Below are 27,494 nucleotides of genomic sequence, written 5' to 3'. Positions count from 1 at the left end.
CCATCATTGTTGTTTGGCGGGCCCGGGCTGGGGATTCGAACCCGTCACCTTAGGTGTATGTGGCTGGCGCCTTAGCCGCTTGAGCCACAGGCACCGAGCCTTGTTCTCCATCTTGTGATCTCTCTCCAGCTTCTCTACATCTTTTCTAAGCCCTGTAACCCACAGAACCGCCTTTGTGCCAGGGCAAGACAGCTTCTCTGATTTAGAGGTCTCCCTTCTGGCCACTTACCCCCGTGCTCTTCCCCATAGGGCATGGGTTCTGGGATCTAATAGGTCGGATGCCTCCAGAGCCCACGCCCACCCACCTTGGCCAAGCTCTGGGCTCTTGGGTCCCTGAGGTTTCTTGCCCAGATGGCTGGGAGCTGGTTTCTGGGCTATGAAGGCCTCCACCCAGGGTTCACCCACCAGGGCAATGCCCGTGGTAGAGAGGGAGTCAAGGGAGTCCCACTGCAGGGCTGGGATGGAGCTGGGAGGTTGGGGTGTCCAGTGTGGATGGAGTGGGAATAAGCAGGCTACAGTCTGGGGCCCAGCTCCCCAGTGCCACTATGTTTTAGCATGAACTCCACAGGGAACCAGGCCTCCCGGGGTGGGGGCGAGTAAGGTATTCTACCAAGATAGGAGGATAGAAGGATATTTTAAGCTTTTAGCTGAAGTTTAACATTCTCTGTAGGAAAAAAAACACAAACTGGTTTTCCTCTGGTCTCACCTCACAGAAGACTTCTTCTATGACCAAATGTTAGTGTAGGGGAGGTGTCTCTACACACCAAGCAAGGAATCAGTTCTACAGTGGACACCAGCTGGATGTCCTCCCATCCAACTTAATTCTGACGCTGTCTACCTGGAGGCAGATGACGTCCAACGAGGTGAGGCTCAGTCCTCAAGGCTGCCCCCCTTTCGGATGCCAATTGCAAGCCCAGGTGTTTCACCTGTGCCCTGACTAGCTATAAATCAGAGTTCCCAAGCCCCTTTCCTTGAGATCCATTAATTTGCAAGAGCAGCCCACAGAACTCAGGGAAACACACAATTTATTATCAATGATACTACAATGCACAGGGCAACGTGGCAGGAAGGGATGCAGAGCTCCCCTACCCTCCCTGGGGTGCGCCACTCTCCAGGAACTGTAAACTGTAAACTCTCCAGGAACCTCCATGAGTTCAGCTGTCCAGGAGCTCTCTGAGCCCTGTCCTTTGGGGGCTGGATGGAGGCTTGGTTGATTAAACCATTACCCATCAGTGACTGACTCAACCTTCAGTCTCATCTCCCCTCCCTGGAGATGGGGGGTGGGGTGGGTGGAACTGACAGTCCATCCCTCCAATTCCCATCCTGAAGATCCCTAGGGGATGTCAGCCACCATTCAACTCACTAGCAAAAAAAAAGGGACATTGAGACATCAAAGACCAAATATATATTTTATAATGTCCCATACATACAGGCTACTACACAACTCGTTAAGTGTACAGCTCAGAGAGCTGGATTGAACATATCACCTTTAACAGCTCATTAACCTGACAAGAAACTTAAATACCAGGCACATGGCAGATGAGCCATCCATTAGTAGCGTCACCCAGGCCTTCTCGATGTTCCAGCCAGGTCGTGGGACTAGCACAGAGTGGGAGGAGGCCTTCGGCTTCCATCTTTGCTGCCTCGGCTTACGTTTCTGCCTCTGTAGGTCGACTTCTTCCTGCATCAGTGACACTGCCAGCTCCCTCCCAGCTTGTGGTCACTCTTACCTTCACGTCCCTTTTGTTAAACTTGGAGCTTGTTTTACCCTTTCTCAACCTCAAAGGCTCCTCTTTCTTACTTGGTCAGTGTTGCCATTTTTTGATGGTCTAACCAGGAGGGCACTCGGGTAGTGGATGACCATGCGCTGTACCGTCTGGGCCTGCCTGGCCTCCAGCAGCTCCTCACAGCCTCGCCCGAGGCCCATTTTCCCTTGGGCAGGTGGGATATCGCCCGAGGCCCACTTTCACTTGCCTGGGTGCAAGTATGGGCCTTGGGTGATAGCAGCGGAGGGCACTAGATGGTTCTGCCTTCACATCTGGGTGACCTTAACCTCTCTGAGCCTCGGTTTTCGCTCTGTAAAATGGGTCGTGAGGATTACCGGATGTAACACCCGTGAGGCTGCCGCAGGCTCTGCCCAGTGAGTGAGGCGCAGGCCCTGCCATCATTAATTGAGCTCTGAGTGTGGATCATTCTTGAGCTGCCTCACACCCCTGCCTGCCCTGCCGCCCTGTGGAGTGACTGTGAACTCCTGTGCAGCCTTCCCTTGGCACTCTTGCCCCTTCTGAGTGCATCTGTGTCATTGATGAGGTTGTGAGTCACCTGAGGACAGGGCCAGGTCTCGATCACCTCGGACCCGCACCACCAAACATAGCATGGGGCACACAATGGGTCCTCAAGACCCGGCAGTAGGATGGAAGGCCACTGCTGTGAGAGTTACCTCATTGCCTCCAGGAAGACCGACTGGCACCTGTCACATATTTTCTCATATTCTCAGTTACCCCTTCACAGAGGTCTGTCTGTGTTCTCAGCATGAGTGTCAGCCCCTGAGGCAGGGCCCTGCACTGCACACCTTTGTGTTGCCAGGGAGCCCCGCGTGTCCACCTGAGTGTTGGTGCAGGAGCACAGTTAGTGATTGGGATGATTGGCTGGCTCGTGAATCAGGCTCCATCCCAAGCAAGCTCATCCCAGGACAAGCTCATCCTGGCCCAGCTGGTCCCCACTCTCTGGGACAGCATACCCTTGCTCTGTGAGCTCCCAGTGGGTGCCACTCTGGGCATTTGGCCTCTGTGCCAGGAGGCGGCGGAGCATTCTTGGGCCCAAACTAGCTGCGGCACAAGCCTCAGATGTGTTGCTTAATAGCTCTAGAACGTGGGTGGTTACTTAAAAGTCTCTGAGTCTCAATTTCTTCTCTAAAAATTGCAATCTCAGGGCAGTCGTGAGGATGAAATGAAATAATACACAGGAACTGAGTTGAAGGTGAATAATTAAGGATGTTCTGAAGGTCATTCCAATGGAGCTAGGTTATCAGAATACTCTAGCCCAGGCGGGCTTCTTGGGAACACAAACATCTGACTTCCTTCCGAAACAAAAGGCCAAGCTAAGGGAAGTTCATTGGCTTTATGTACTTTCATCCTGACTAATGAATCTGTGTGAAGAAAGAAGTGGGTGAGGGGCACAAGTGTGTGACTCAGTGGACCAAAGGCAATGCAGTGTGGCCTGAGCGTGTGTTCCGGTGTCCTGTTCAGCCAGAATATTCACAAATGTGGCTGGCAGGGTTTACTGGGGTTTCAAGGGCTGGTCCCAGTAGTTTTAATAAGGCTCCAGTGAGTGGCCACATCAGCCCTGCTGAGCAAGTAGGTTTGGCTGGGGTTGGGGTGGGTACTGGAGGCCTGGGTGGGATGCAGGCTGGCCAAGAGATGGCAGTCCCTGTGCACATCCCACCTATAGGTGGCAGGGGCCTGCTAGATGATGAAAAGGAGTGAATGCCATAGCCGAGAAGGGGTGTGTGCTGATGGCACAGCTGGTACAAACCTACACAGATCTCAGCTGCTTTCCTGCACACTGATACAAAATGTTTTAAATTATATAATACTTGGCACACACAAGACCCTAAACACATCCTATGTATGAGACATAACAACGAAGTAAAAACCTGGGCCTCACCACACTCTGCAGGACCAGACCATGACCTAGGCTCCTCCCCCTGACCTCCCACCTCCCTCCAGATGTGACCACATCCTGAATTTTGCATATTTATTTCAAATAATCACTTCCCAGGTAAAGAATGCCTAAACAATGTATTTTTCATTTCGCTTCTTCTTTGTTTGTTTTTTTTTGGAGACAGCCTCAAGCTATCACCCTGTGTAGAGTGCGGTGGCCTCATAGCTCACGGCAACCTCTTGGGCTCAAGCAATCCTCTTGCCTCATTTTTTTCTATTTTTAGTGGAGATGGGTTCTCACTTTTTGCTCAGGGTGGTCTCAAAGTTGTGAGCTCAAGCAGTCCACCAGCCTCAGCCTCCCAGAGTGCTAGGATTACAGGTCCGTGAGACACTATGCCCGCCCATTTAGCTTCTTTGTAGCACTATAAAAATGGTGTTACTGCAGGCAGTCTCCTGTGATGAGCTTTCACTCTCTCTGCATTGTTTCTAAGTTTCCAGCTGTTACTGGATCTTGCTATAATTTCCTCCCTTTCACAGCTGTATAGTAGTCCTTCACTTGAATATACAATTTTTTTTTCTTTTGAGACAGAGTCTCACTCTATTGCCCTGAGTAGAGTATTGTGGTGTCATAGCTCACAGCAACCTCAGACTCTTAGGCTCGAGCAGTCCCCTTGCCTCAGCCTCCCAAGTAGCTGGGACTACAGGCGCCCGCCACAAAACCTGGCTAGTTTTTCTGTTTTGGGTAGAGATAGGGGTCTCCTTCTGGCTCAGACTGGTCTTGAATGCCTAAGCTCAAGAGATCCACCCACCTTGGCCTCTCAGAGTGCTAGGATTATAGCCGTGAGCCACTGTGCCTGGCCTTGGATAAAGATGTGGAAAAGCAGCTCTCTGGCACCCAACACAGTCAGTATAGAGAGGATGTTTAGGGATAGGTCTCGCCCTATGTGCTGGGCACCAGATCCAGAGTGTTGGAAGTGTCCTGTGGTCTTTTTTTTTTTTTGAGACAGAGTCTCACCCTGTCACCCTGGGTAGAGTCCCTCAGCGTCATCATAGCTCAAAGCAACCTCAGACTCTTAGGCTCAAGCAATTCTCTTGCCTCAGCCTCCTTAGCAGCTGGACTACAGGCACCTGCCACAATGCTCAGCTAGTTTTCTTATTTTTAGTAGAGACGGAGGTCTCGCTTGGCTCAGGCTGGTCTTGAACTCCCGAGCTCAAGTAATCCACCCACCTCAGCCTCCCAGAGTGCTAGGATTACAGGTGTGAGCCACCTCGCCTGGCTGAATACACAATTTTTAAAATTCTGTCCCCTGTCCACAGACGGGCATCTCACGATGCACACACAGGAGAGTGGTTCATGGAGATACCTACCTAGGAGTGGAACTCCGGGTGGCGGCAGGGTGTGCAAATGTCCTGTTTTACAAGATGATGCAACACTGTTTCCAAGGAGGTTGTGCCCATTTGTACTTTCATCTTCAAAGTCGCTATTCTCATGGCCTAAAGCCCTCCTTCCAACCTGGGGCAAACCCACTCTGTGGCCTCCACTGTCTTTCCCCACTGGAAAACTCTTTGCCATCACTCCTCCTCCTGGTCATGACCTTCCTGGGATTTTTCAAAATCCAGCCCAGAGCTGCCATCTCCCTGGGAGTCTTCCCAACCTCACTTTCACTCTCCCCTGGATCTTCCGCTCACCTTTTGGGCCAGAGCAGAAGTCAGAGCAGGACATCACAAAGTGTGTTTCTCACAGCACCAGTCCCACGTAACACTGTTGAGAAAGGCTTCTGTGGCCAAATAAATTTAGAAATTGCAACTGGCTGCTTGGAGCCTCTTGGTGTTTACTGCACTCATTAGAATATTAGCAGCTCATTAGCATAATAGCCGAACAGAGCAGCCCTGCCAGGATCACCCCTTTTTCATTTGTTTAACTTGTTTTCTAGAAGTATTGAACCTCAGAGTCCCTTTTCCTCCCAAGTAGGAATAACTCATTTGGAAAATGTGATCTAGAAGATTCTCCTGCCCGTTTCATTTGTCTTATTTGTTAGTTTGGCCTGGTGGTCTATTTTTGTTTTTGTTTTTTTTTGTTTTTGTTTTTTTTTGAGACAGAGTTTTACTCTGTGGTCCTGGATAGAGTTGCTGTGGCGTCATAGCTTACAGCAGTCTCAAACTCTTGGGCTCAGGTGATCTTCTTGCCTCAGCCTCTCAAGTAGATGGAACTATAGGTGCCCTCCATGACACGGGCTAGTTGGCTTTGGGGTCCTACCTTTCTCTATAACCAGGCTGTGATTCCTCTGACTTCCTTTGTAATCATCCCCTATGAACTAGTTCAGTCCAGAGCACCCATTACAGAGGGGCTTGAGTTGAATGAATGCACATACAAATGAATGAATGAATGAAGTAAGCAGCTTATCAGTTGGTCACGTAGCTGAATTCCGTCTCCTGTGCTGGAGATGAACATTCTAGAGGCTGTTTATGGGGGAGCAGAGAAGCTTGGGTGCTTCCTTTCAGGGGAAACAGCTACTCACTGAGCACCTGAGGAAAAGACGTGAGGGCAAGTGGTGGCTCTGGGGACAGAGATAAGGTGAGCAGGTCAGATGCCCCACCAGGTGTCACCAGCCAAAGACACTCATGTACACAAGTGGCCCAAGAATCTGGTGGAGGAAGGTATAAATCATCCTGGCCTGGAAGAAGGAGAGAATTCCCAGGAACCTATAGATTGCTTGAGTATGTGAGTTAAGGTGTTGAATTTTAGGTTTTTAGGTTTTTATCCTCTCCATGGTGCATAGCATGTTCCGAGAACAAGGGAGGGTATGAAGACTTGGAAAACCCCTCTCACAGCTGGCTAAGTCCTTTGGTCCCTTCGCCCCCTGAGATAGCCTTAGCTTTGTGACCCATATAACATGTAGGCATGGGCCAGGAACCCCACAGTCCCTGCATGGGGTTCTAGCCTTCATAGGAACTGGGCTTCTTTCATGCTCACAGATGGTCCCCATCTCACTGCCTGTAGCATCTAAACTCACCAGGAGGAGCCCAGGTCTTGGCCCCCTTCCTTGTTAGCCCCTTGAGTTTCTGTGCTCTATGTTACAACAATGTCTCAGAGGTATCCTTCCTCTTCCTTTTCTGTCAGGGCATAAAATCTGCCTCTGAGGTCCTGTGGATTGTCTGCCCCCGCATTGTTCTCTGTCCTCCTTCACTTGGCCTCCCCATCTCCACCTAGACAGTTTACAAGCTGGCTTATCCTCTCGCTAACACCTTGCTGTTCCTGTGTACAGCCTGCAGGGTGAATTTCACTCTCCTCTGGCCTAAGGGCCTAGGCAATGTCTTGGTTACTCTCCCATTTGTGCCCAGTTTGGTGTGGAGCATACAGTGGGTGCTGAATAAATGCTGCCTACCCGAATGCACTAGTTATCACCAGAGGGTGAAATCTAGACAGACGGCAAAATAAGCAATAGTAGAGGGTGTGGGGGTCAGACTCCCCTTCCACTTCCTGGCTGATGGTATTCTGTCTGAGCCTCAGTTTCCTCATCTGTAAAGTGGAAACAGCATCTACTTCTCCATTGTGAGAGGACTGATGGCAATGTTGTAAGGAAATACTTTGCACACTGGCAGGTGCTGGGAACCGTGTCATCTACTCTGACTCCTCCTAGGAACTCGATTCCCAGGTTCTCTAATACTTCCTGGGCTGGTGTCTAGGAAAAGGTCTCATTAACCCCTACCACCTTGAACTCTCTGATCACCTATACTTAACCTGTCCCATCTCACACACAAATCCCTCCATGTCTCCTCCTCCCTTGGGGATGCCTTGGGTAGGGGCCTGGCCTTGTCTGAGATACTGAGCAGTGGACCTGAAGTGTGGATGATCCCTGCCGACATTTAATAAAGAAAAGATCACTAGGCAGGGCCCCAACATCTGACATTGCAGGGCTGTTAATCCCGTCAGCAGCCGGAGCATCAGGGCCGACCTGAGAGTCTCCTTCCCCTCCTACCCACCCCTCTGTCGGCCTGTTCTCTGCAGGCCTGGCCTTAGCAGATGTCTCCCCTTTTTGCTTTATTAGCCATCTCAGAGTCACCATCTCCTAACTGTGTGACCCCAAACAAGTTATTGAGCCTTGGCTCGGCGCCTGTGGCTCAAGTGGCTAGGGCGCCAGCCACATACACCTAAGGTGGTGGGTTCGAATCCCCAGCCCGGGCCCGCCAAACAACAATGATGGCTGCAACCAAAAAATAGCCAGGCATTGTGGCAGGTGCCTGTGGTCACAGCTACTTGGGAGGCTGAGGCAGGAGATTTGCTTGAGCCCAGGAGTTGGAGGTTGCTGTGAGCTATGATGCCACGGCATTCTACCCAGAGGGATAGCTTGAGGCGCTGTCTCAAAAAAAAAAAAAAAAAAACAAGTTATTGAGCCTTTCTGATCCCCTTGTCACCTGTCATATTGGGTTCTTGGGCAAATTAAAGGATATATTGTACGTAAAGTACTTTACATGGTACCTGGCACATAGTCAGGGCTCTGTAAGTCAACCACCATGATTAGTAACAGCCATTCTGAGCCCCCAGCCAAGGGGCCCCTCACTGCCTTAACAACCGCAGCCAGTCAAGTAGCAAAGTTCCTCACACCTTATTGGCCACCCTCTACCCAAATACCTCCCTCACCTTATTCACCGTGGGGTGCATCTGGGAGAGCCTTTGCCTTTATTTCATTTACAGCTGACTGTCCCCACAGAGGGGCCTCCTCTCTTCAGTTCCCTCTGTGGCGACTCCTGCCCTCCCTCAGGCGGGCCATTCCCCAGGGAACCTGAACTGTACTTCCGTCCGCATTGACACTGCCCCTTCTGTTGAATACACATCCCATGTATACAGAAATTGGTGATTAGGATTTTTTGACTTTAAATATTTGCTATTTCTATGTATCTGTGTATGTGTGCATGGGGGAGAGATTTTATCTTTTTTGCACGAAGTGTTTCTCCCTGGGAAAACCGTGATGAATGTGAATAGAACCCGAGATGGAAACTATAGGAACTGTCGGTGGCCACTCTGGCGGGGACGTGCGTGGCCTAGTGGGGTGACCCGGTGTACATGGTGAGCAGGGGTGGGTGTGAGAGTCCCAGAGGAGGGCAGTGCACAGGGAGGGCTCTGCAAACAGGGAGGGGCCATTTCTGGTCAGAGACCAGCGGGGAAAGCGAAGTCTGGGGGACGGGGATTTAGCCATGGCAAGAACGGAGACAAGTGTGGACCCCCAGTAGGAGAAAGGCCTTGCTGCCTTGAACCCCAAGAGGGTCTGCTGGCGCCCTGCACCCCTGCAGAAAGAACTTCTCCCTACTCACAAGCAGGTCCGCCCACTGCAAGGCTAAGAGAACGAAATGAGGAGCAGGAAGAAGGGAAGGTAACAGCAGAAACAGAGGAAGCGGGGCCTGAAGGCTTGGGTGGGGGTCGCCAGACAATGCATTAGGCTGCAGGAGGAAGGATTCCTTTTGAAATGTTTTTTATCTTGGCCTTCCCCGACGTATGTTCACGTGTGTTCTGGAATGCACATTAAGACCCGAGCACGGAGACTGGCGTGTGATTTATCCCTTGGTGTACAGTGGAGAGGCATGCCCAAACACTTTCACTGATGCGCGCTTTACTTATGTAGCTGCGAAGATGGAGGTTTGTGGGGAGGCCAGGAGGGAGATGATGAGGAAGGGCTGCCTCAAGAGAGGACATGGACATAACCAGAGTTTGGAAAAGCAGGGAGAGGTTGAGCTGGACTGTGTGGAAAGAGTGGCAGGGTGCTGGGAGCAGGAGAGGTGGGGCTGGGGAGAGCGGAGGCTGAGGGCTGCACAGCCGTGGACCCGCCGGCCCCAGGCTCAGCTGTGACTTAGGGCAGGGCTTCTCAATCTTGCTTGCTCCTTAAAATCTTGGGAGGGAAGCAGGATACCACTGAGGAAGGCACCTGGACCATTGCTACATGGGTAGGTCCCAGGCATCGTAATATTTTGGCTTCATGAGGGCATCTGCCATGCAGCCAAGACTGAGAACCAGTGACCCACCTCTCTGCGTGCTGGAATACCTAATACAGTCTTGCATGGGTCTACAAGAGACCCAGAACACAGCTTGCTGAACTCAGGCACCTGTGACAAGGAGGCCCTTGAGCTGGAAGGACAGGAGGGAGTTAAAGGGTCCTGCAGAAGAATGGGTGACCAGAGTGAGGACTGAGGCAGGAAACCAGGGAAAGAGGGGGTAAAGGAAGATGCTGAGGCTGGCTCAGGACCTCCTTGCCTTGAGGTGTGGAATAGGCTGGAAGGGCGGGGCTGCCAGCGCTTTGAACTTGGGTGGAGCCTTCCTAAATAGAGTGGGGAAGTCCAGGTGCCAGGCAGGTCTGTCTTCACCTGCACGTCCTCAGTGCCGTGGGGGGACAAGGTGCAAAGAAGACCTCCTAGGAACCAGTTGGAAATACCCACCTTGAAAGGCTGGGAGCAGGAGCAGGTCATTGCCCTGAGCACCAGGGTGTGGCTGCTGTGCCTCCCCAGATGCCCCACCAGATCCCCCTCCCCCAGCCGCTGGCTCCTGCTCGTGTGCACCAGCTGGCACCAGTGCCTGTGCTGTGACCAGTCCAGGCTGGAGCCTGCGTGGTGTCCGGTATGTCTTGACCTCGAGGTGTCCAGCCACTGCCCAGTGCTCTGGCAGGCAAGGTCCTGGGTTCGAGCCCTGCGTCCTTTCATCTAGAAGTCCTTAAAAGGTATTTGGAGTTTTTGTTGTTCCTTCAGAGTTTTATTATGCAAGATGTTAATCAGAAAAACAGAAAGAAATAGAATAAGGCACCTATATACACACTTCCTAATAGAGCTGGGTTTTTTTTTTTTTTTAACATTTTTACCTATTTCTTTCCCCAACCCTGTTTTGTTTCTACTGAACCATTTCAAAGTAAATTACAGTTATCGTGACCTCTACATTTTCAAAATATAAGGATGACCCCCTAACCACACACCATTAGCACTAAACAGAGTTATTAATGATTCATAATAATCTGGGTTTCCCCAATATCCTCAAATGCCCTCAGGCTATAACTTTCAAACTGGGTTCTCATTTTTGATTGTTATTATCTCTTAAATTCTTTTTTTTTTTTTTTTTTTTGAGACAGAGTCTCAAGCTGTCGCCCTGGGTAGAGTGCAGTGGTGTGTTGGTAGCCCACAGCAACCTCCAACTTCCAACCGGGGCTCAAGCTATCCCCTTGCCTCAGTTTTTCTATTTTTAGTGCAGATAGGTCTCGCTTTTGCTCAGGCTGGTCTTGAATTTGTGAGCTCAGGCAATCCACCGGCTTTGGCTTCCCAGAGTGCTAGGATTACAGGAGTGAGCCACGGTACCCGGCTTCTTAAATCCATTTTCATCTAAAACATTCCTCCTCATCCCCAACACACTTAAAAACTGGCCTTGGCTTTTGGAAGAGTTTAGGCCTGTAGTCCTACAACACCCCACATTCTGATTGTCCAGTTGCTTCCCCATAAGGTCATTTGATTTTTCTTTACTCCTCATATTTTCTGACAACTCAAAATTGCGTCTAAAAGTTTGGTTAGATTCCAATTAAACATCTTTGACCAGAGAACTTCATAGAGGACGTTGGGTCCTTCATATTTTGTCATCTGATATCATTGTACTATCACGCACCCAAGGGGAGGTTTTTTTTTTTTTTTGAAATAGAGTCTCAAGCTGTTGCCCTGGGTATAGTGCCATGGTGTCACAGCTCACAGCAACCTCAAACTCCTGGGTTTAAGAATTCTCTTGCCTCAGCCTCCCAAGTAGCTGGGACTACAGGCGCCCACCACAACGCCCAGCTGTTTGTTGTTGTTGTTGTTACGGTTGTCATTGTTGTTTTAGCTGGCTTGGGCTGGGTTCAAACCCACCACCCTCCATGTATGTGGCCAGGTGCCCTGCCGACCGAGCTATGGGCGCTGCCCTCTAAGGGGAGGTTTTTTTTTGAGACAGAGCCTCAAGCTGTCCCCCTGGGTAGAGTGCCATGGCCTCACAATTCACAGCAATCTCCAACTCCTGGGCTCAAGTGAGTCTTCTGCCTCTAGCTCCCAAGTAGCTGGGACCACAGGCGCCCACCACAACACCTGGCTATTTTTTTTTTTTTTTGGTTGCAGCCATCATTGTTGTTTGGTGGGCCTGGGCTGGATTCAAACCCGCCACCTTAGGTGTATGTGGCTGGCGCCTTAGCCACTTGCGCCACAAGCTCCCAGCCTAAGGGGAGATTTTTAATGATCCAGTTTCCTGGACTCCTCCCCAAAGGATCTGACCCAGCATGGCAGATGTTGAAGCGCAGGTGTTTGCCTCTTTTAAACCATCCTAAGTGATCTGGCTGCTATAGTACACAGCCTGCATCCCTGGCCCCAGCAGTCAGCTGGTTGATGACCGTCCTTGGTCTTCAGAAGAACACAGTATAAGGGACAGTTGAGGTAGATGAAGCCACCTGTGTGAGGGAGGGTAGGTGGCATCTGGGACCCCATAGGGGAGGAGGACAGACTACCCCAGGCAGCTCCAGGATCAGCTAGGAGTTCTCACAGGGCTAGGAGTGCCCCACGCAGCATGCTCCCAGCAACCAGTACAGGGCCTGGCCCAGCATCAGTGTTTATTGAATGAAGACACACAGCAGGCTGGTGGCTCTCTGAGGAGCCCAGGGGAGCTGCTCTCAGAGTGAGCTCCCAGCCAAGCAGCTTTTTGTGTTCCCTACTGGGTTGCTTCTAAGATTCAAACAAAGGATTTCCAGGCTGCGAGCTAGAGCTAGCAGCTGTGTAAAAAGGCCCCGAGAGCCAGCAGGGCCATCACCTGCCCTCAGCGTGTGGCGGATGCAGCCTTCAGGGTCTGGGAGAGGTGAGGAGATGAGTGGGCACTCAGGTGGGGCCGCTTAGTGCAGCCAGAGGAGGCCGGGAGGTCCTTGCAGGGATACTGTGTGTTAGTATATACACGGCTCAATATCTATAAATGACTGAAAGGATTACTCCTTTCAAAAAACTCAGTGAATCAATGGACAATTCAAAGAAGTACATTTAAGGTTACTCCTGAGGAGTGTATAAGAGCTGGGGATATGATCAGAGGGAAGAGTTTAAACTAGAGATATTAAGAGGGGATTTTAAAAACGGACCATGAGGGATGAATAGGAGTCCGAAGTAAACGAGAAGGCTGGGCAGGCTCTCTCTTGTCTTTTACTAGAACTGGGGTTGAAGGTAGGGCAGGGTGTGGACCGGCAAAATCCTGCATGGGAACCGGCAGACTTGGCTTCTCAGAACAAGCAACCTCACCCTGTTAGGTTCTCATTTCCCAACCTGTAAATAGGGAGACATGCCTCTGCCTAATGTAACCGAGGGGCTGGAGGGCTCAGGAAGCAGTGCTATAAGGTTGTAATGAGCTAAAGATGGTTTAGGGAAAGTCAGAATTAGAATTCTGATTGGTGAAGTGGGAGGCAAAGAAGCAGATGGCCGAGGCCATCTTTAAGGCCCAGCTCAAATGTCAACTCTTTGAAGACATCTTATTCACCTGATCCCAGTCCCTCTCCCCTCAGCTTTCCCAGTCCTTGGGGTTTCCACCCCAAATGGGACTTCTCACACTCTGCCACTGACCATGCTCACCTGCAGAACGTCTCTCCTGCTCTACAGTGGGGGCCACTGAGGATGAGGGAGGCTACATCTCACTCACGCTAGGCACACAATACGCAGGGGCTGCGTGAAGCTCAGCCCTCAGTTAGGTCTGGGAGGCTTCCAGAAGGATCTGCATGGTGTGCAGGAGATAGAGTTCTGGCTGGGAGTCAGAAGGCCTGGGCTGTGCTCCCTGTACCTCCTCCAACTAGTGGAGGAATACTCGGCAAGTCATGTTGCCTCTCTGGGCCTCAGTTTCTCCTAAGAAACTGGATTAGATAACATCTGCAGTCCCACCCACCTTTGACATTTTATGGCCTGATGCTATAATAGAATAAGACATGAGGCCTTTTACAGAATGATTCTAAAGCCTCTCCAGGGTACTCCTCTGCCCTACTCTCCCAACTCCAATGAGCAGAGAGCCTCCTTGGGCAGAGACTTTTATTTAGCAGATCTTTATTGAACATCTACCTTGTACCTGATGAGCACCCCAAAGACACCTAGTTCCCCAAGGCTTCTGGAATGCTCAGCATCTCTGAGTTGGCAAGACTGGCCATTTTGGAGGGAACTATAGGAGAATCACCCAAAACTGGCGGATGGGAATGTTGTGGCCTCAGCCATCCCGTCTGCGAAATAAAGACTATAATCTCTGCCCATCTGAAGGCAGAGGCTTCACCATAGCTGGCTCTAGAGGGTTGGCACTCTAGCCAAACAACTGTGAGGTCATTTGGGCTCCCCTATGGGTTTTGAGATGCTTGGCAAAGATGAGAAAATGACTCAGTCCCTGGCACGTGCATTTGGGGGCTGTTTCCTCTCTGTGGTCACCTGGAAACACGTGTCAACCTATGGACTTGGTGCCTGTCAGGGAGACCTTCAAGGTCTGAGGGGTGAGGCCCCTCCCTTCTATCCTTCTCTGGACATCATCTGGGTTCAGAGTCTTCCCTGCCTGGAGGAAGGACTCACAGCTCTGCAGAGTTCTCTGAGTGCGCAGGGCAGGCCAGGGCTGCTGGACCCCTTCCTGCTGCCCATCCCTTGCCTTCCTCTTTCCTCACCCTTCTCAGACCTCTTCCCCCCCTTCCCATCCAGTTCCCACCACCTTTCCTCCCCAGGTCCCCCAGCCTGCTCTGTGCCCTGCCCCCCAATTTGGCTGAAGGGGACAATTCGTCTCTTCCCCCCTCCTCCCCTTCTCCACTCTGATGGGCTCCACTTACCTGTAAAATGGAAAGAAAAAAAAGAAAGAAAGAAAGGAAAAAAAAACCTTCATGCTCACAACACAACAAAAAACAGGTTTAAACATTTTACAGGTTTCAACATTTTTCAGGCCGCCTTGTCACATCTTATCAGATCAGCCAGAGCCGCAGGCCAGGCACTCAGGGAGCTGCTTTGGAGAACAGAAGCTGTAACATTCCAGCCAAGCTCTGCCCCGCCCTCCCCACCCCTTCCCTCCCTTCCCTTTTCTCCCCAGAGAAACACCCCACAGGGCTCCCTGGGATGGAGCACAGCGCTGGCAGCCTCTTTCCTCTGTCTAGGGGCTTAGTCTTTGGCCCCTTGGCTTTGAGCTTCTGTCCACACCCTGCCCTTCCTACCTTGGCTACCCAGAAACTAGGCCCTCCTGGGCTCTCTGGTGGCCCCAGCAGGTGTTCCACCTCCTCTGAGGGCCCCACTTGGCCCTGAAAGGAAACCTCTAGAAGTTGGGGACAGAGGGGTGTTGTCAAAGTCTCTCATAGAATGTAGAAGTGGTCACTTGGCTGGCAGGGCCAGTGAGTTGTTTCAGAGTTTAGGGAGAGGACGATGAAGAGACGCCCCCACACTCTGGCTCCTGTGACTTGTCCTTAGGGTTCCTGCCTGATGAGAAGGAATGTCTTTTTACTGTGGTTTTCTTCGTGTGTGTGGACCATGTCCTGGAACACCCCCTTCCCCTCAGACTCATCCTTAGATGGCAACCTTCCTGCTCTTGCCACTCTCACAGCGATCTTGGTGACACCATATAGGGTAACAGGCCTGGGAAGGGCTGGCCAAAGTCCTATGGTCCAGATTCCAGCCAAGCCAACCTAAGGGACAGACCCAGCCCCTGGGTTTCAGGCAAGAAGGAGCCACCAGTGCAGCTCACTGTGGGGGAGACAGGTCAGTGCAGGGAGGTGACATTGTGTATGGACAGAGAGATGTCATGGAGGGAAGACCCTGGGAACTGAAGGTTTGGGGTGCCTGCTGAGCCCCAACCCAGTGAGGAGTGGAAGAGGGAACACGCAGAGGAAGGGAAGGGTATTGTCACTCAGTCTGTTCAAGCACATCGCTGAGCCTCCACGGGGACCTCATCGGGAACATGGGAAGCAGAAGCCAGTCCCAAGAGCCTGGGCCATGTCCTGAGAGCCCTCCCTACCTGGTGGCCTGGAGCTCTAGCCTCCTGGAGCCTTCCCTCAGCAGGTGGCATCTCCACTCTCTCCCCTAAGCTTCAGGGTTGGCTCATCCTCCCCAGAGAGTTCCCAGGGAAGATAGGGCCTAATGTGTCATTCAGCTCTTAGCTCCTAGACAGAGGTCTCCAAACTGAATTCTAGACTTTGCTTTCCCCTTGGGCTCTGGCTCTGCCAGGACATGGTACCACACACCCCACTGACCTGGGCGGATGGTTCTTGGCCTAGCTGCCCAACGGGCAGATGGCCCAGAGCCTCCATGGCATTAATACCACACTGGCCTCCCAGTTGCTTTCCCAGCCCTGGGTCTCTAGTGCCTGCCCCTTGTCCCATTCTGCACGTGGCTGATGGGTCAATATTCCAAAGCCCAGCACAGGAAGCCTGAATACAGCCTGGCACCCCGGGCCCCTTTCTAGCCGCTTCCCTCCTCTGCTCCTCAGTACTGCCGTGACTAGGTGTTGCTCCCTTTCCCACCTCCTTGCCTGGGCTCTGCCTGAGGACACCAATCATTGTCCCCCAGCTCAGCAGCCACTCCTGGTGGAGGCTTCCAAGCACAACGGCAGAGGCCGCTTGCCTCACTCTAGGTTGCTGCCCTTAGCAGGTGCTCTCGGGCCTGGCCCTTACTTGGTGTGTAAGTTACCTCAGAGCCGTCTGTTACCCATTCAGGGCACCCACAGCACCCAGACCCAGTCGGTGCTTGAGAAATGCTTGTTGGTCTCTCACTGACAGGAGCCTCCTGGTCTGGTGCCCCTTGGGTGTGGCTTTGTTCATTTCCATGTTCCCTACACCTGGAACTCTGCCAGACTGAGTCGTGTTGTCACTCAGTGTGTGTGTGTGGAGCCAACGGGGGTAAATGACTTTGTTTACCAAGGGAAGACTTTAACCTGCTCTCTGAAGGATGGGTTCCTCCATTACTCCACACACTCATGGCCTCTCTGGGCCTAGTCTGTGTGCCTGGGTCCATGTGCAGATGGGGACCCCAAAAGGAGGCCTCTGCAGCGTGTGGACTCTCCATCCCTACCCTTCTGTCCGCTTCCTATACGTGAACAAAGATGCTCCCTACTCCTGCTGGAGACACAAGAGAACTAGTGGATCCACTAAGAGAATGAACTGGTGACTTGTGGGAAAAGTCCAGAGATAGCGCCTCCTCCACTTCAGTTTTCCTTTTTTCTTTTCTTTCTTCTCTGCCTTCTTTCCTCCCTTTTCTTTTTTGATAGTGTCTTGCTCTGTCATCCAGGCTGGAGTGCAATGGTGTCATCATAGCTCACTGCGGTCTCAGACTCCTGGGCCCAAGTGATCCTCCTGCCTCAGCCTCCCAAATAGCTGGGACTACAGGCGCCTGCAATAATGCCCAGCTAATTTTTCTACCTTTATTTTTTTTTGAGACAGAGCCTCAAGCTATCCCCCTGGGTAGAGTGCCATGGCTTTACAGCTCAGAGCAACCTCCAACTCCTGGGCTCAAGCGAGTCTCCTGCCTCAGCCTCCCAAGTAGCTGGGACCACAGGCGCCTGCCACAATGCCTGGCCATTTTTTTTTTGGTTGCAGCCATCATTGTTGTTTGGTGGGCCTGGGCTGGGGATTCGAACCCTCCACCTTAGGTGTATGTGGCTGGCGCCTTAGCCGCTTGAGCCACAGGTGCCGAGCCAAATTTTTCTACCTTTAATAGAGACAGGGTCTCCACTCTTGTTCAGGCTGGTCTCAAACTCCTGAGCTCAAGCATTCCCCCCACCTTGGCCTCCCAGAGTGCTAGGATTACAGGTGTGAGCCACCACACCTGACCTCACCACTTTTGATGAAAGGCATCCATCTGCTGGGGCATCGAGGCGCCCTCTGTGGACCATAGGACAAGGTGCCACATGAGCCCTTTTGGACTGAGAAGGAACTTCCTATCCTTGGCCCTGCACGGGGATGCTGGGAAGGGTGTTGACCTGTACTTGGCACCCACAGGGTCCAGGGTGTGCTCCAAGGAGTATCAGTGGACAGGAAGGGAAAGTGGAGTTTGTGAGTCTTGAGCTGATTTCTCCTCTGACTTTGTGACAAGCTCCCGAACAAAGCTCTGGGGCTATGGCCTCCCATGTCACTAGCAGTGATCACCTCACCACTCTGGTTGACTCCTTGGAAGCTGCGGAAGTTGGGCGCACCACAGCCCACTGGGTCCAGTCCTTTTCCCACTCCACTGGTCACACATGTGTATGCCCTTGAACTTGTGGGGTCCCCTCCTGATATCCACCATCCCTAAATGGCCTCTTGACCCTGGAAAGATAGTGGCCTTTAGTTCCAAGGCCAATGCTTGGCTCTTCCTCTCATTTCTCAAGCCTTTCCTTTTGCTTCTAGAAATTTCTATCTCACGCAGAGCCAGGATGGAGCCCCGCTGGACCCAGGAGCAGGTTGGGCCTCTGTCCAGTTCTGCCCAGAAGCCAGCAGGTGGAGCACCTAGCACTGGGCAGTCCTGGGTTTGCAGAAACACTGTGGGCACTGCACAGGAGGGAGAGACACAAAGGAGGCAGTCTACCTTCCCTGTCCTCCCCTGTCAGCTTCCTGTCATTTAAGAGACTTTGTCTCCCTTCCCTGTCCTCCCGTCAGCTTCCACATCTGTCATTTAAGAGACTTTGAGATTTTTAGATCAGAATCTTAAGGTGCCTTCTCTTCGGGGCTGGTAGAGATGGTTAGGCCTCGCCATAGGGAAGGATGAGTGAGGGCAAGGGGCTTGTGATTCTAAGAAAGGCAGGAGTGAGGCTTAGCCCTGGAGAGAGAAGGGAAGCACTGGACGCTCTCTCTGGGCCACACCTCTGAGGTCCCCCTTTGGTGCCCAGCGTCAGAGAAGCTTCTGAGAACATGTATGTCTTGCCCCCAGGTTAGGGGTCTGGTGGTAATGGAAGGTGGCATCCTCCCAAGAGAGGCACGTGGTGCAGGGAGAAGAGCCCTGGCAGTTCTAACTTACTCCCATTTTAGTTCTACTCCCACTTTCCCATCAGCCAGCTGTGTGACCCCGGAAAATGACACACCTCTCTGGGCCTCCATCTTCCCATGCAGAGGAGGAAAGATCCAGACTAGATGAGGCTCTCAGATAGCATCTTGCAGAGGGGCTCACAGGAAGAGTTAAGGGATGGGGATCCAGGTGGCCCCTCCCTTTTTGCGCTATTTTAACCATTTTTAAGTGTAATTCAGTGGCATTAAGTACATGCCAATGTCCTGCAGCCACCAACACTATCTATTGTCATCATTCCAAATGGAAACTCTGTAACTATTCAGCAGTAACTCCCTACTCCTCCCTCCCAGAGGCCCCATAACCCCGCTCTACTGTCTGGCTCTATGAATTACCTGTTCTAGATACCCATGCAAGGGGAATCATGAAGCATTTGCTCTTTTGTGTCTTATTTCACTGGTTTTCAAGGTTCGCCTACGTTGTAGCAGGTATCAGAATCCTGTTCTCTTTAATGGCTAACATTCCATCACATGGATGTACCACGTCTTGTTTACCCATTCATCTGTCAATGGACATTTGGGTTGTTTCCACCTTTTGGCCATTGCGAATTGTGCTGTCATTGATATCAGTGTACAAGTATCTGTTGGAGTCCCCATTTTCAATTCTTCAGGGTTTATAACTAGGACTGGAGTTGCTGGATTATGGGATAATTCTACATTTTACTTTTTGAGGAGCAGGTCCCACGTTTTACCTGTTTTTTATATAGGAGAGAGGAGGGAGGCTGTGTGCTGCAATTCCATTTGCAAATAACAGCTAATAAATAAGAGACATCCTGGACTGGATGATCCTGTGGCTCTTCTAATCTCTAAAATCCTATAGGCTGGGAGGCCAAGGCGGGTAGATCGCCTGAGCTCCGCAGTTCGAGACCAGCCTAAGCTAGGGCAAGACTTGTCTCTAAAAATAGCCAGATATTGTGACAGGCACCTATAGTCCCCGCTACTTCAGCGACTAAGGCAAGAGAATTGCTTGAGCCCCAAAGTCTGAGGTTTCTGTGAGCTATGATACCAGGGCACTCTACCAGGGGCAACAAAGTGAGACTCTTTCTCAAAAAAATAAAAACAATAAAAATAAAGACTAAAATCCCAGGCAGCACCCGTAGCTCAGTCAGCAGGGCGCTGGCCACATATACTGAGAGTGGTGGGTTTAAACCCGGCCCCGGCCAGCTAAAAAAAAAACAATGCAACTGCAACAAAAAAGAAATGCCCAGGCATTGTGGCAGACGCCTATGGTCTCAGCTACTTGGGAGGCTGAGGCAAGAGAATCGCTTAAGCCCAAGAATTTGAGGTGAGCTGTGACACAATCAGGGCGACAGCTTGAGACTCGCTCAAAAAAATAAAATAAAATAAAATCCTATAGGATTGGGAGGTTCCAAGGTAAAAAATATAGACAAGTTTGGGTATAGGGGAGGCCACCCAGTCTGGTGCAGGACTGCAAACCCTAATGGGTTATTCAGGGAAGCGGCAGGGGGAGGGGGGAGGGTCCACCCCCTGCCCATAGCACAGGCAGCTTTCCTCAGTAGGGGCGCAGCCATCACTGGCTGGACAGCATAGTCTGTGGGTCAGCAGTGCTAGTGTCAGACCAGGCAGGATGCACCATGTGGGGGAACTTTCAGTGTTTGTCTCACCACATTATGTGGGTAAGTCAATTCGGCATTGCTTTGTGCCTACCACGCATGCCTGCCTCAGCCCTCTGGCCTCAGGCAAGTGCAGTGGGTAGAGGGTGGGAAGTGGATGAGACTGTGCAGAGGGTTTGGGTACAGCCTATGTGGAGAGCGGATTTCACCCCGAGAGGTCAAAAGTGAGCTTCCCCTGAGCACTGCCCATCTGCCTGGCTGCCTGTGTCTGTCCTCAGCCCAGCTGGGCAGTGGGTGATTGAGGTGGGGGATGAGCTGCCTTCAGGGGGAGGGTGGCAAGGCCCCAAGGCAGGGTGGGGCCAGGAGCTGGGTATAAATAACCCCTGGCCCAGCTACGAAGGCCTGGCCTCCCCCTCACCAGCTGCTGGTGCCAGGCAGTGCCCTTGCCCCCTTGGGAGCCTGGACACCATCTCAGATCGTAAACATAGGAACTAACTTCCTTGGCAGAACTGAGAAGTCTTGTCCTGTGTGGAGGTGGAACCTCCGGATGCCTGGAGACCCGGCCAACCAGGGGCATCAGAGTAGCCTTTCAGGAGTGTTCCTTCATTCCTTTCCTTGGCTTCAGGAATCAGCGAATACTTACAATGTGCTGGGCCCTTTGGAAGGCAAGAGTGTTGGTGCGTGCATGTGTGCATCTGTGTGTGTCTGTGTGTGTGTGTGTGTGTGTTCTGAGGGCAGGGGTTGGGAAACAGTGGGAGGAGACACAAACTTATACCAGGCAGACCAGATGGAATTGGAAACAAATCCGTTTGGTACTTTACAAATTGTAAGGTTTAGGAAGAATATAGAGAGAGGAGAGGTGACTTCTGTCTGGGAGCTCTTGACAGTCTTTGGAATGGAACTCCTGAGCTCAGGCAATCCACCCGCCTCGGCCTTGAGCCGAAACTTTTGAATGGAGTATCCTGGAAATATCCTTTTGCCCTTGCCCTTTGTATTACCTTGAACCCTCAGCCAGAGCAGAGATGTCTTTGTTCATCTATGCCTATGAGGATGGAGCTCTGATCAGTTATCCTTGCCAGCACTGGATGGGAAGGGGCTCTGACAATTCTGATTGTCCTAGAATGTTGGGGACAGGAGAATGAGAGGAAAGAAGTTGTTGACAAGGCAGGGGACAAAGTGCTGGGGTCATCGCCCAAACCCATTGTACCCACAGCAACCCCCATTAATTAAGGGCTTCCTCACAGGCCACGTGATGGATTATATCACTCATTCCTCCAATTATGTTCATGATACAGATGAAGAGACTGAGTCACAAAGAGGTTAAGGAAATCGCTTGAGACCAGCAGCAAGGAAATGGCCAAGCTGGATAAGAGATGGCACCCTGGCTCCCAGAAGCACAGTTGGTGGGCCCTGGAAAGAGGAAGGAGACAAGAGTTTGGTGGGAGGATGAACTCATCCTCTCTGAGGCTGGGAAGCAGGTCTCAGGGGATATCATACTTGGAGTCAGACAAAACCAGGGTTTGAATTCTGGCTCAGCCACTTCCTTGCCAAAGTCACCCAACTTCTCTGTACTTCAGTTTCCTCATTAAAATAGGGATGACAACACCAGCCTTGCAGAGCTGTGAGGAGGAGGAGACTGCTGCTGTGCTGTGCAGCGGGAAGGACCCCCGGGGCTTCTTCCTGGGGGCGTCTGGGAGCTCTCAGGCTTCTGCATCCAACTAAGCATGCCCACCAGTGCCCAAGGTCAGGTGCTCTGGGGAGCTGGGGAGACCCTCCCGGGCCCCTCTGGGAGGGACTGATGAAACCAGGGGGCCCCTTGGAGAGTCAGAGTGATGAGCAGCCTCACTGAGAGTGGAGTGGAAAGCCAGAAGGGGCCCTCACTCCTCAGCCCCGCTTCCCCGCAGTGGGAGGCAGCCAGCCTGGCACCGGGCTCCTGTCTGCGGACCTCTGCTTTTCATCAGTAAAGTGGGCTTTGTGCTCTCATGGCTCAGCCTGCAGCTTAGCTCGAGGGTGCCCAGGGCTGTGGAAGGTGCCAACAGGTGTAAGGCAAAGGCTGGGAAAGGAGAGGAAGGAGGGGAAGGAAAGCAGTGAGAGGGGAGGGGAAGGGCCCCCCAAGTGTTTCTTGTACCAGCTTCAGCTTCCTGCACCACCCCAGCTGTCCCATATGGAGCTTTGGGTCCTAAACACCATAGGGGGAGTGGGCCAGCCTGATTTAGAAGACCTCTGAATTAGTCTTCTCTTGAGCTGCCCATCCAGGATGGTGCCATGCCAAGTTGTCTACACTGAACCCTTGCTCCATCCCCTGTGGTTGTAGGGTGGCTGAGGCAACTGGCAGGGCAGGGCCATGTACCCATCAGGGCTCTCAGTTCAGCAGCTCTAGCCTCCTAGGGCAAAGGCTCAGCTTTGAGGCCCAGGGTACAGATGGACCAGGCCTCAAGCCCTGCTGTCCCCTACCCCATGCCAGGATACTAGCAGGCATTGTCCAGAAGGCAACACAGCCCAGTGGTTTGCCCCATAGGCTCTCTAGTCAGAAGACCTGGGTTCCGATGAGCAACTCCTTGGCAGTTCTGTGGTCTGGCCTGGTTAATCAACCTGCAAGTCTAAACCCTAAACCAGGGTTCTAATAATGAACCTATTATGTGCTACAGTTGGTATGAGGCAAACCCAAGGAAAGGGCTCAGTCCAGTGCATGCCACAGAGGAAATCAGTAATTAGGCATTAGCAGTGATAAGTCAGGATTTCTGGCTATTCTTCCCCTGCCCCAAATAAATGAACAAGTAGAAAAACAAGGGCCTGCCTCTCCTGCTAACTATTGAGCCCAGAGATAGCCCAGGGAGGGTGGGCACTGTGCCTTTTTATGGTGGCCAGAGGGCTCTGTTCCTTGGGATCTCTGTGAGTCAGTTAAGGCTGACAGCAAGTTCACATCCTGGGGAAAGCACACAGCACACTCTGATCTACCACAGATCTGGCACCAAAGAGCCTTGGGCATGCTAAATTGCTCTCCAGGACAGTGCCTGTGGCTCAAAGGAGTAGGGCGCCAGCCCCATATATTGGAGGTAGCGGGTTCAAACCTGGCCCTGGCCAAAAAAAAAAAAAGCAAAAAATAAAATAAAATAAAAATAAATAAATATAAACCTTGCTTTCCAAACCTCAGCTTCCTCAGCTGGGAGATAGTGACATTTTACATGTTCAAAGATTGATCAGTAATGTCGCAAGTGGTAAAGTGCGTGGCCACAGTAAGAGTTGACAAATGGTAGATGTTTGGTTCATGCCTGTGTCTAGCCCAGAAGCTTTGTGTGCTACTTCCTGTCCCACCCCTAGGGTCCTCTCCTGGATCCTCTTTCCAAGGCTTCTATCCATCAGGTTTTTATTTGTTTGTTGTTTGTTTGGGCTTTTTGAGAGTCTCAAGCTGTTGCCCTGGGTAGAGTGCTTTGGTATCACAGCTTACAGCAACCTCAAACTCTTGGGATTAAGCAGTTCTCTTGCCTCAGCCTCCCAAGTAGCTGGGACTACAGGTGCCTGCCACAATGCCTGGCTATTTTCTGGTTGTAGTTGTCCTTGTTGTTTGGTAGGCCCAGGCTAGATTTGAACTCAGCAGCTTCGGTGTGTATGGCTGGCGCCCTAACCACTTGAGCTACAGGTGCTGAGCCTGTCCATCAGTTTTTGTGAGAGACTTGACCTAGGTCAGTGCCAGACCAAAAGCCTTGGTCAGGGCTGAATACAGAGGAAGAAGGGATGGGTCCCCATGTGCTTCTTCCAGCTCTGGCTGCTCCTGACACAGAGCTAATTGCAATTGTCCTTGGAGCCCACTGAGACCCATGTATCATTTTCTCAGCTTCTGCCAGAAAATGTCATTTCTGCTGTTCCTGTGCTGAGGGAGAAGAAAGGCAAAGTGGTGATTCCTGCGGTACACTGGTTTCCTAGTATTTTAAACTTTCTCCCCATCCCCACAAGACCATTCCTTCTATTGGGTCTATAAAACCTGAGAGAGGTTGACAGGATATTGATTGAAAAATGAGGGGCAGAAGAATGGGTGACTTGACCAAAGTCACATGGTATTAGGTGAGGGGAGTGAGAGCTGAGATCTTTGCCCTCTTGACTCTGATCTCAACTTGTCTGGAAACAAAGCCACACTTCAATCTTAAGTGAGAGAAGCGGTGCAGCTCTAGAAACTTCTAGGGAACTGCAAAGATGGTCATGGAGGCCCTGGTGGACAGGAGACCTGGTGCAAGCTTGCAAGCTGTAGATTCTTTGTGTGTGTATGTGTGTGTGTGTGTGTGTGTGTGTGTAGAGGGACAGGAGGCCCTGGGCTGGGCTGGCAGCATCTATGGAAGAGGCTGAGGGGCACTGCCACAGGCGAGGTGTGTGTGTATGTGTGTTTGTGTGTGGGTGTGTAAACATGAACACAACCAAGGGCAAGCTCCCTGCTGGGACTGATGCTTCTCTGCTTTTTTTTTTTTTTTTTTGAGACAGAGCCTCAAGCTGTCCCCCTGGGTAGAGTGCCGTGGCATTACAGCTCACAGCAACCTCCAACTCCTGGGCTCAAGCGAGTCTCCTGCCTCAGCCTCCCAAGTAGCTGGGACTACAGGCGCCCGCCACAATGCCTGGCCATTTATTTATTTATTTATTTTTTGGTTGCAGCCATCATTGTTGTTTGGCAGGCCCAGGCTGGGGATTCGAACCTGCCACCTTAGGTGTATGTGGCTGGCGCCTTAGCCGCTTGAGCCACAGGCGCCAAGCCTGCTTCTCTGCTTTTTATGAGATGCTGCCTTCCTCCCTTCGATGGGTTTCTTCTCATGAGTTACTGGAAGTCTCCATATGGCCCCAGAATCTGGAACTGCCTAAGAAATTGCCCAGCCCAACCCTTTAATGCTCATCAGGGAAACTAGATCCAGAGGCTGAAAGTGACTCTATCTGGGTCCCAAATACCATCTTTGCAGTCCAGGGTTCTTCTTATGGCACTACACTGCCCTCAAGAATCTCCATGAGAGGTTTCTCCTCGTCCCATCCCCCTGCAAGCTAGATAGGCCTGGAGGGAGGGCGCCTTGAGGAGCAGCATGCTCCTGATGTCAGAGGTAGCATGTTTAGGTGCCAGGTTCTTAAGCCCTCCATTCCTCCACCTACTCCAGAGCACTCACAAAGAAGAAACAGTGCCCGTGACGGGCTGCTTGCTTTGTGCCTACAGTGCCACTGCTGTCTGTCTGCCTGCAGGTCCTTGGCCCTGGGCCAGCAGTACACATCTCTGGGCTCACAGCCCCTGCTCTGCGGCTCCATCCCAGGCCTGGTCCCCAAGCAACTGCGCTTCTGCCGCAATTACATCGAGATCATGCCCAGCGTGGCCGAGGGTGTGAAGCTGGGCATCCAGGAGTGCCAGCACCAGTTCCGGGGCCGCCGCTGGAACTGCACCACCATAGATGACAGCCTGGCTATCTTCGGGCCTGTCCTTGACAAAGGTACTGTCCCCAGGCCAAGTGGGAGGTGGGGAAGGGACTGGGTGAGGAACGGGTGTCGGGAGCCTGTGCCCTAGCACCCTAGTCCGGGGTCCCCGGGACAAGGTGATAAAGATAGTCATGACCAGGGCGGGGCCTCCATGCAAAGTGGGTTGAGTCCCTCTCTGGACAGTTCCAAGTTGTCACCATGGCTGCTACACTTTCCCAGGTACTGGTGGACCTGGACAGCCTGAGATTCTCCAGGGTCCGGAGATCTGAGGGCAGGCACCAAGCCTTCCTCCCTGGCTTGCCCAGAAGTGACTCTAAACTTTGATGTGGACACTTGCCACATTTTTCCAATGCTGTGTTAAGTGCTATGCAAATACTGCTTTGGGACAGGGTGGGAGACATTGCCACCCTTAGGACCCTCCTGTATACAAAGTCCTCGTGAGCTGAGGAAAGTGCCTGGCTTCAAGAGGGTTTCTGTTGGTCCCCATGCCCTGTAAGCTGGATATTCTCATGAATTGTGCCAGAGGGTGACCTCTGGGTAACTTTCCAGCCATCTTGCAACCTGGGAGTCTAACTGGCTGTGCCTCAGGCTTTGAACCTGGAGGGAGGGATGAGCTGGCAAATGCTCCCAAGAAAGGGACTCGGGGTCATAAATACTGTATTGAAAATGGGCGATTCTTTGCAGAACATCAGTGCCCAGAAGGGTAATTACCCTAGCTGGGCTGGCTACGACTAGAGCTTTGCCACCCAAACCAGACCCTGGCTTTCCTTCCTTTCAGAAAAGAGGCTGTTGACAGGAGCTGCATTTACAGCTAGAAAGAACTAGGGGCTGAGAGCCAGTTGGAGGGTGGGGCACAGAGCGGGGGATGAGATGACACCCCCATTTTAGAGTCCAACCCCTCTTTACCTGAGTCTCAGGTGCACAGGGTCTGGCCAACCTACAGGCAAAACGCTGGCTATTGTCATGGGACAGAAGGGTAATTAGCAAATCAATGGATGATGACTATGTTTACGCTTCTATTACCGAAGCTAATTATTCCTTGTTGACATAAAAGGTCTGGCCTCTTAATTGGGGCCAAGTGGCGGCGGTTTGCATTTCAAACCTAATCTTGTTGGTGTGTCAGTCTCATCGCTTTCCGGTGCTCCTCCTCGGGCCAGGTAGCTCTTAGCCCAGCAGCCTTGCGTCTAGACGCGCTCCCCAAAGCAAGATTCACCTTCGGATTGCTCTGCCCTCTCGGGACATTAGCAGGAAGAGTCGGGCCTTTGAGCGTGTTACCCATTCATCAGGGGCTTAAGGTTTAAGTCACCGTTGTAGGTTACGGCAGACGCCCTCACCCCGACATTTTGAGAGGACAGGTTTGTGTTGCAGGGAGAGGTTGTGAGCGCGGTCTATGTTATACACTGGGGAATTTGCTGATGGCCATGGAGTAGGTGTTCCGCGTGCACACACACGCGCGCCCCAGTGCCCGGTGCGCAGAGTCGGGGCGGTGATCCCGGGTTCGAACCCTGTCCTAGGCCCACGTTCGTACTCCTCCTCTGGCGAGCCCGCACCCCAGCTGGGTGAGCGGCCCCGGGTTAATATCTGCCCTCCGCCTGGAGCCCCGGGGGTGTCTGGGAGTCTGTCTGCTCCTGGGCGCGCGCCTTCCCTGCGGCTAAGGACGACTCCTCCCGGCGGAGCGCAGAGGACAGGCCCGCTGAGGACTGCCGCCGGCTAGGGGCTCGCACTGCCCCGCGAGCCGGGGGGAGCTGGGGTCGGCGGCCGGAAAAGGAGAGGCCGCGACAGCGGGGCACAGGCGGCCGTGCGGCGGCCCCGAGGCCGCTTCC

At 52.1% G+C, this 27,494-nt stretch overlaps 1 protein-coding gene across 1 annotated transcript in view; it reads left to right on the top strand.

Annotated features, from left to right (window-relative positions):
* WNT3 (Wnt family member 3) overlaps positions 1–27,494 on the top strand; it is a 47,079-nt gene that overhangs the window by 12,323 nt on the left and 7,262 nt on the right. Inside the window, exon 2 of the mRNA XM_003786236.3 lies at positions 25,444–25,685. Coding sequence (XP_003786284.1) covers positions 25,444–25,685 — 242 coding nt within the window. The remainder of the gene's footprint in view (positions 1–25,443; positions 25,686–27,494) is intronic.

Source organism: Otolemur garnettii, unplaced genomic scaffold, assembly GCF_000181295.1.
Source record: "Otolemur garnettii isolate 467f Iridium unplaced genomic scaffold, OtoGar3 scaffold00018, whole genome shotgun sequence".
Classification (NCBI taxonomy): Eukaryota; Metazoa; Chordata; class Mammalia; order Primates; family Galagidae; genus Otolemur; species Otolemur garnettii.
Note: the sequence above shows the minus strand (reverse complement) of the source record. Positions and strands in the feature narration are given on the sequence as shown.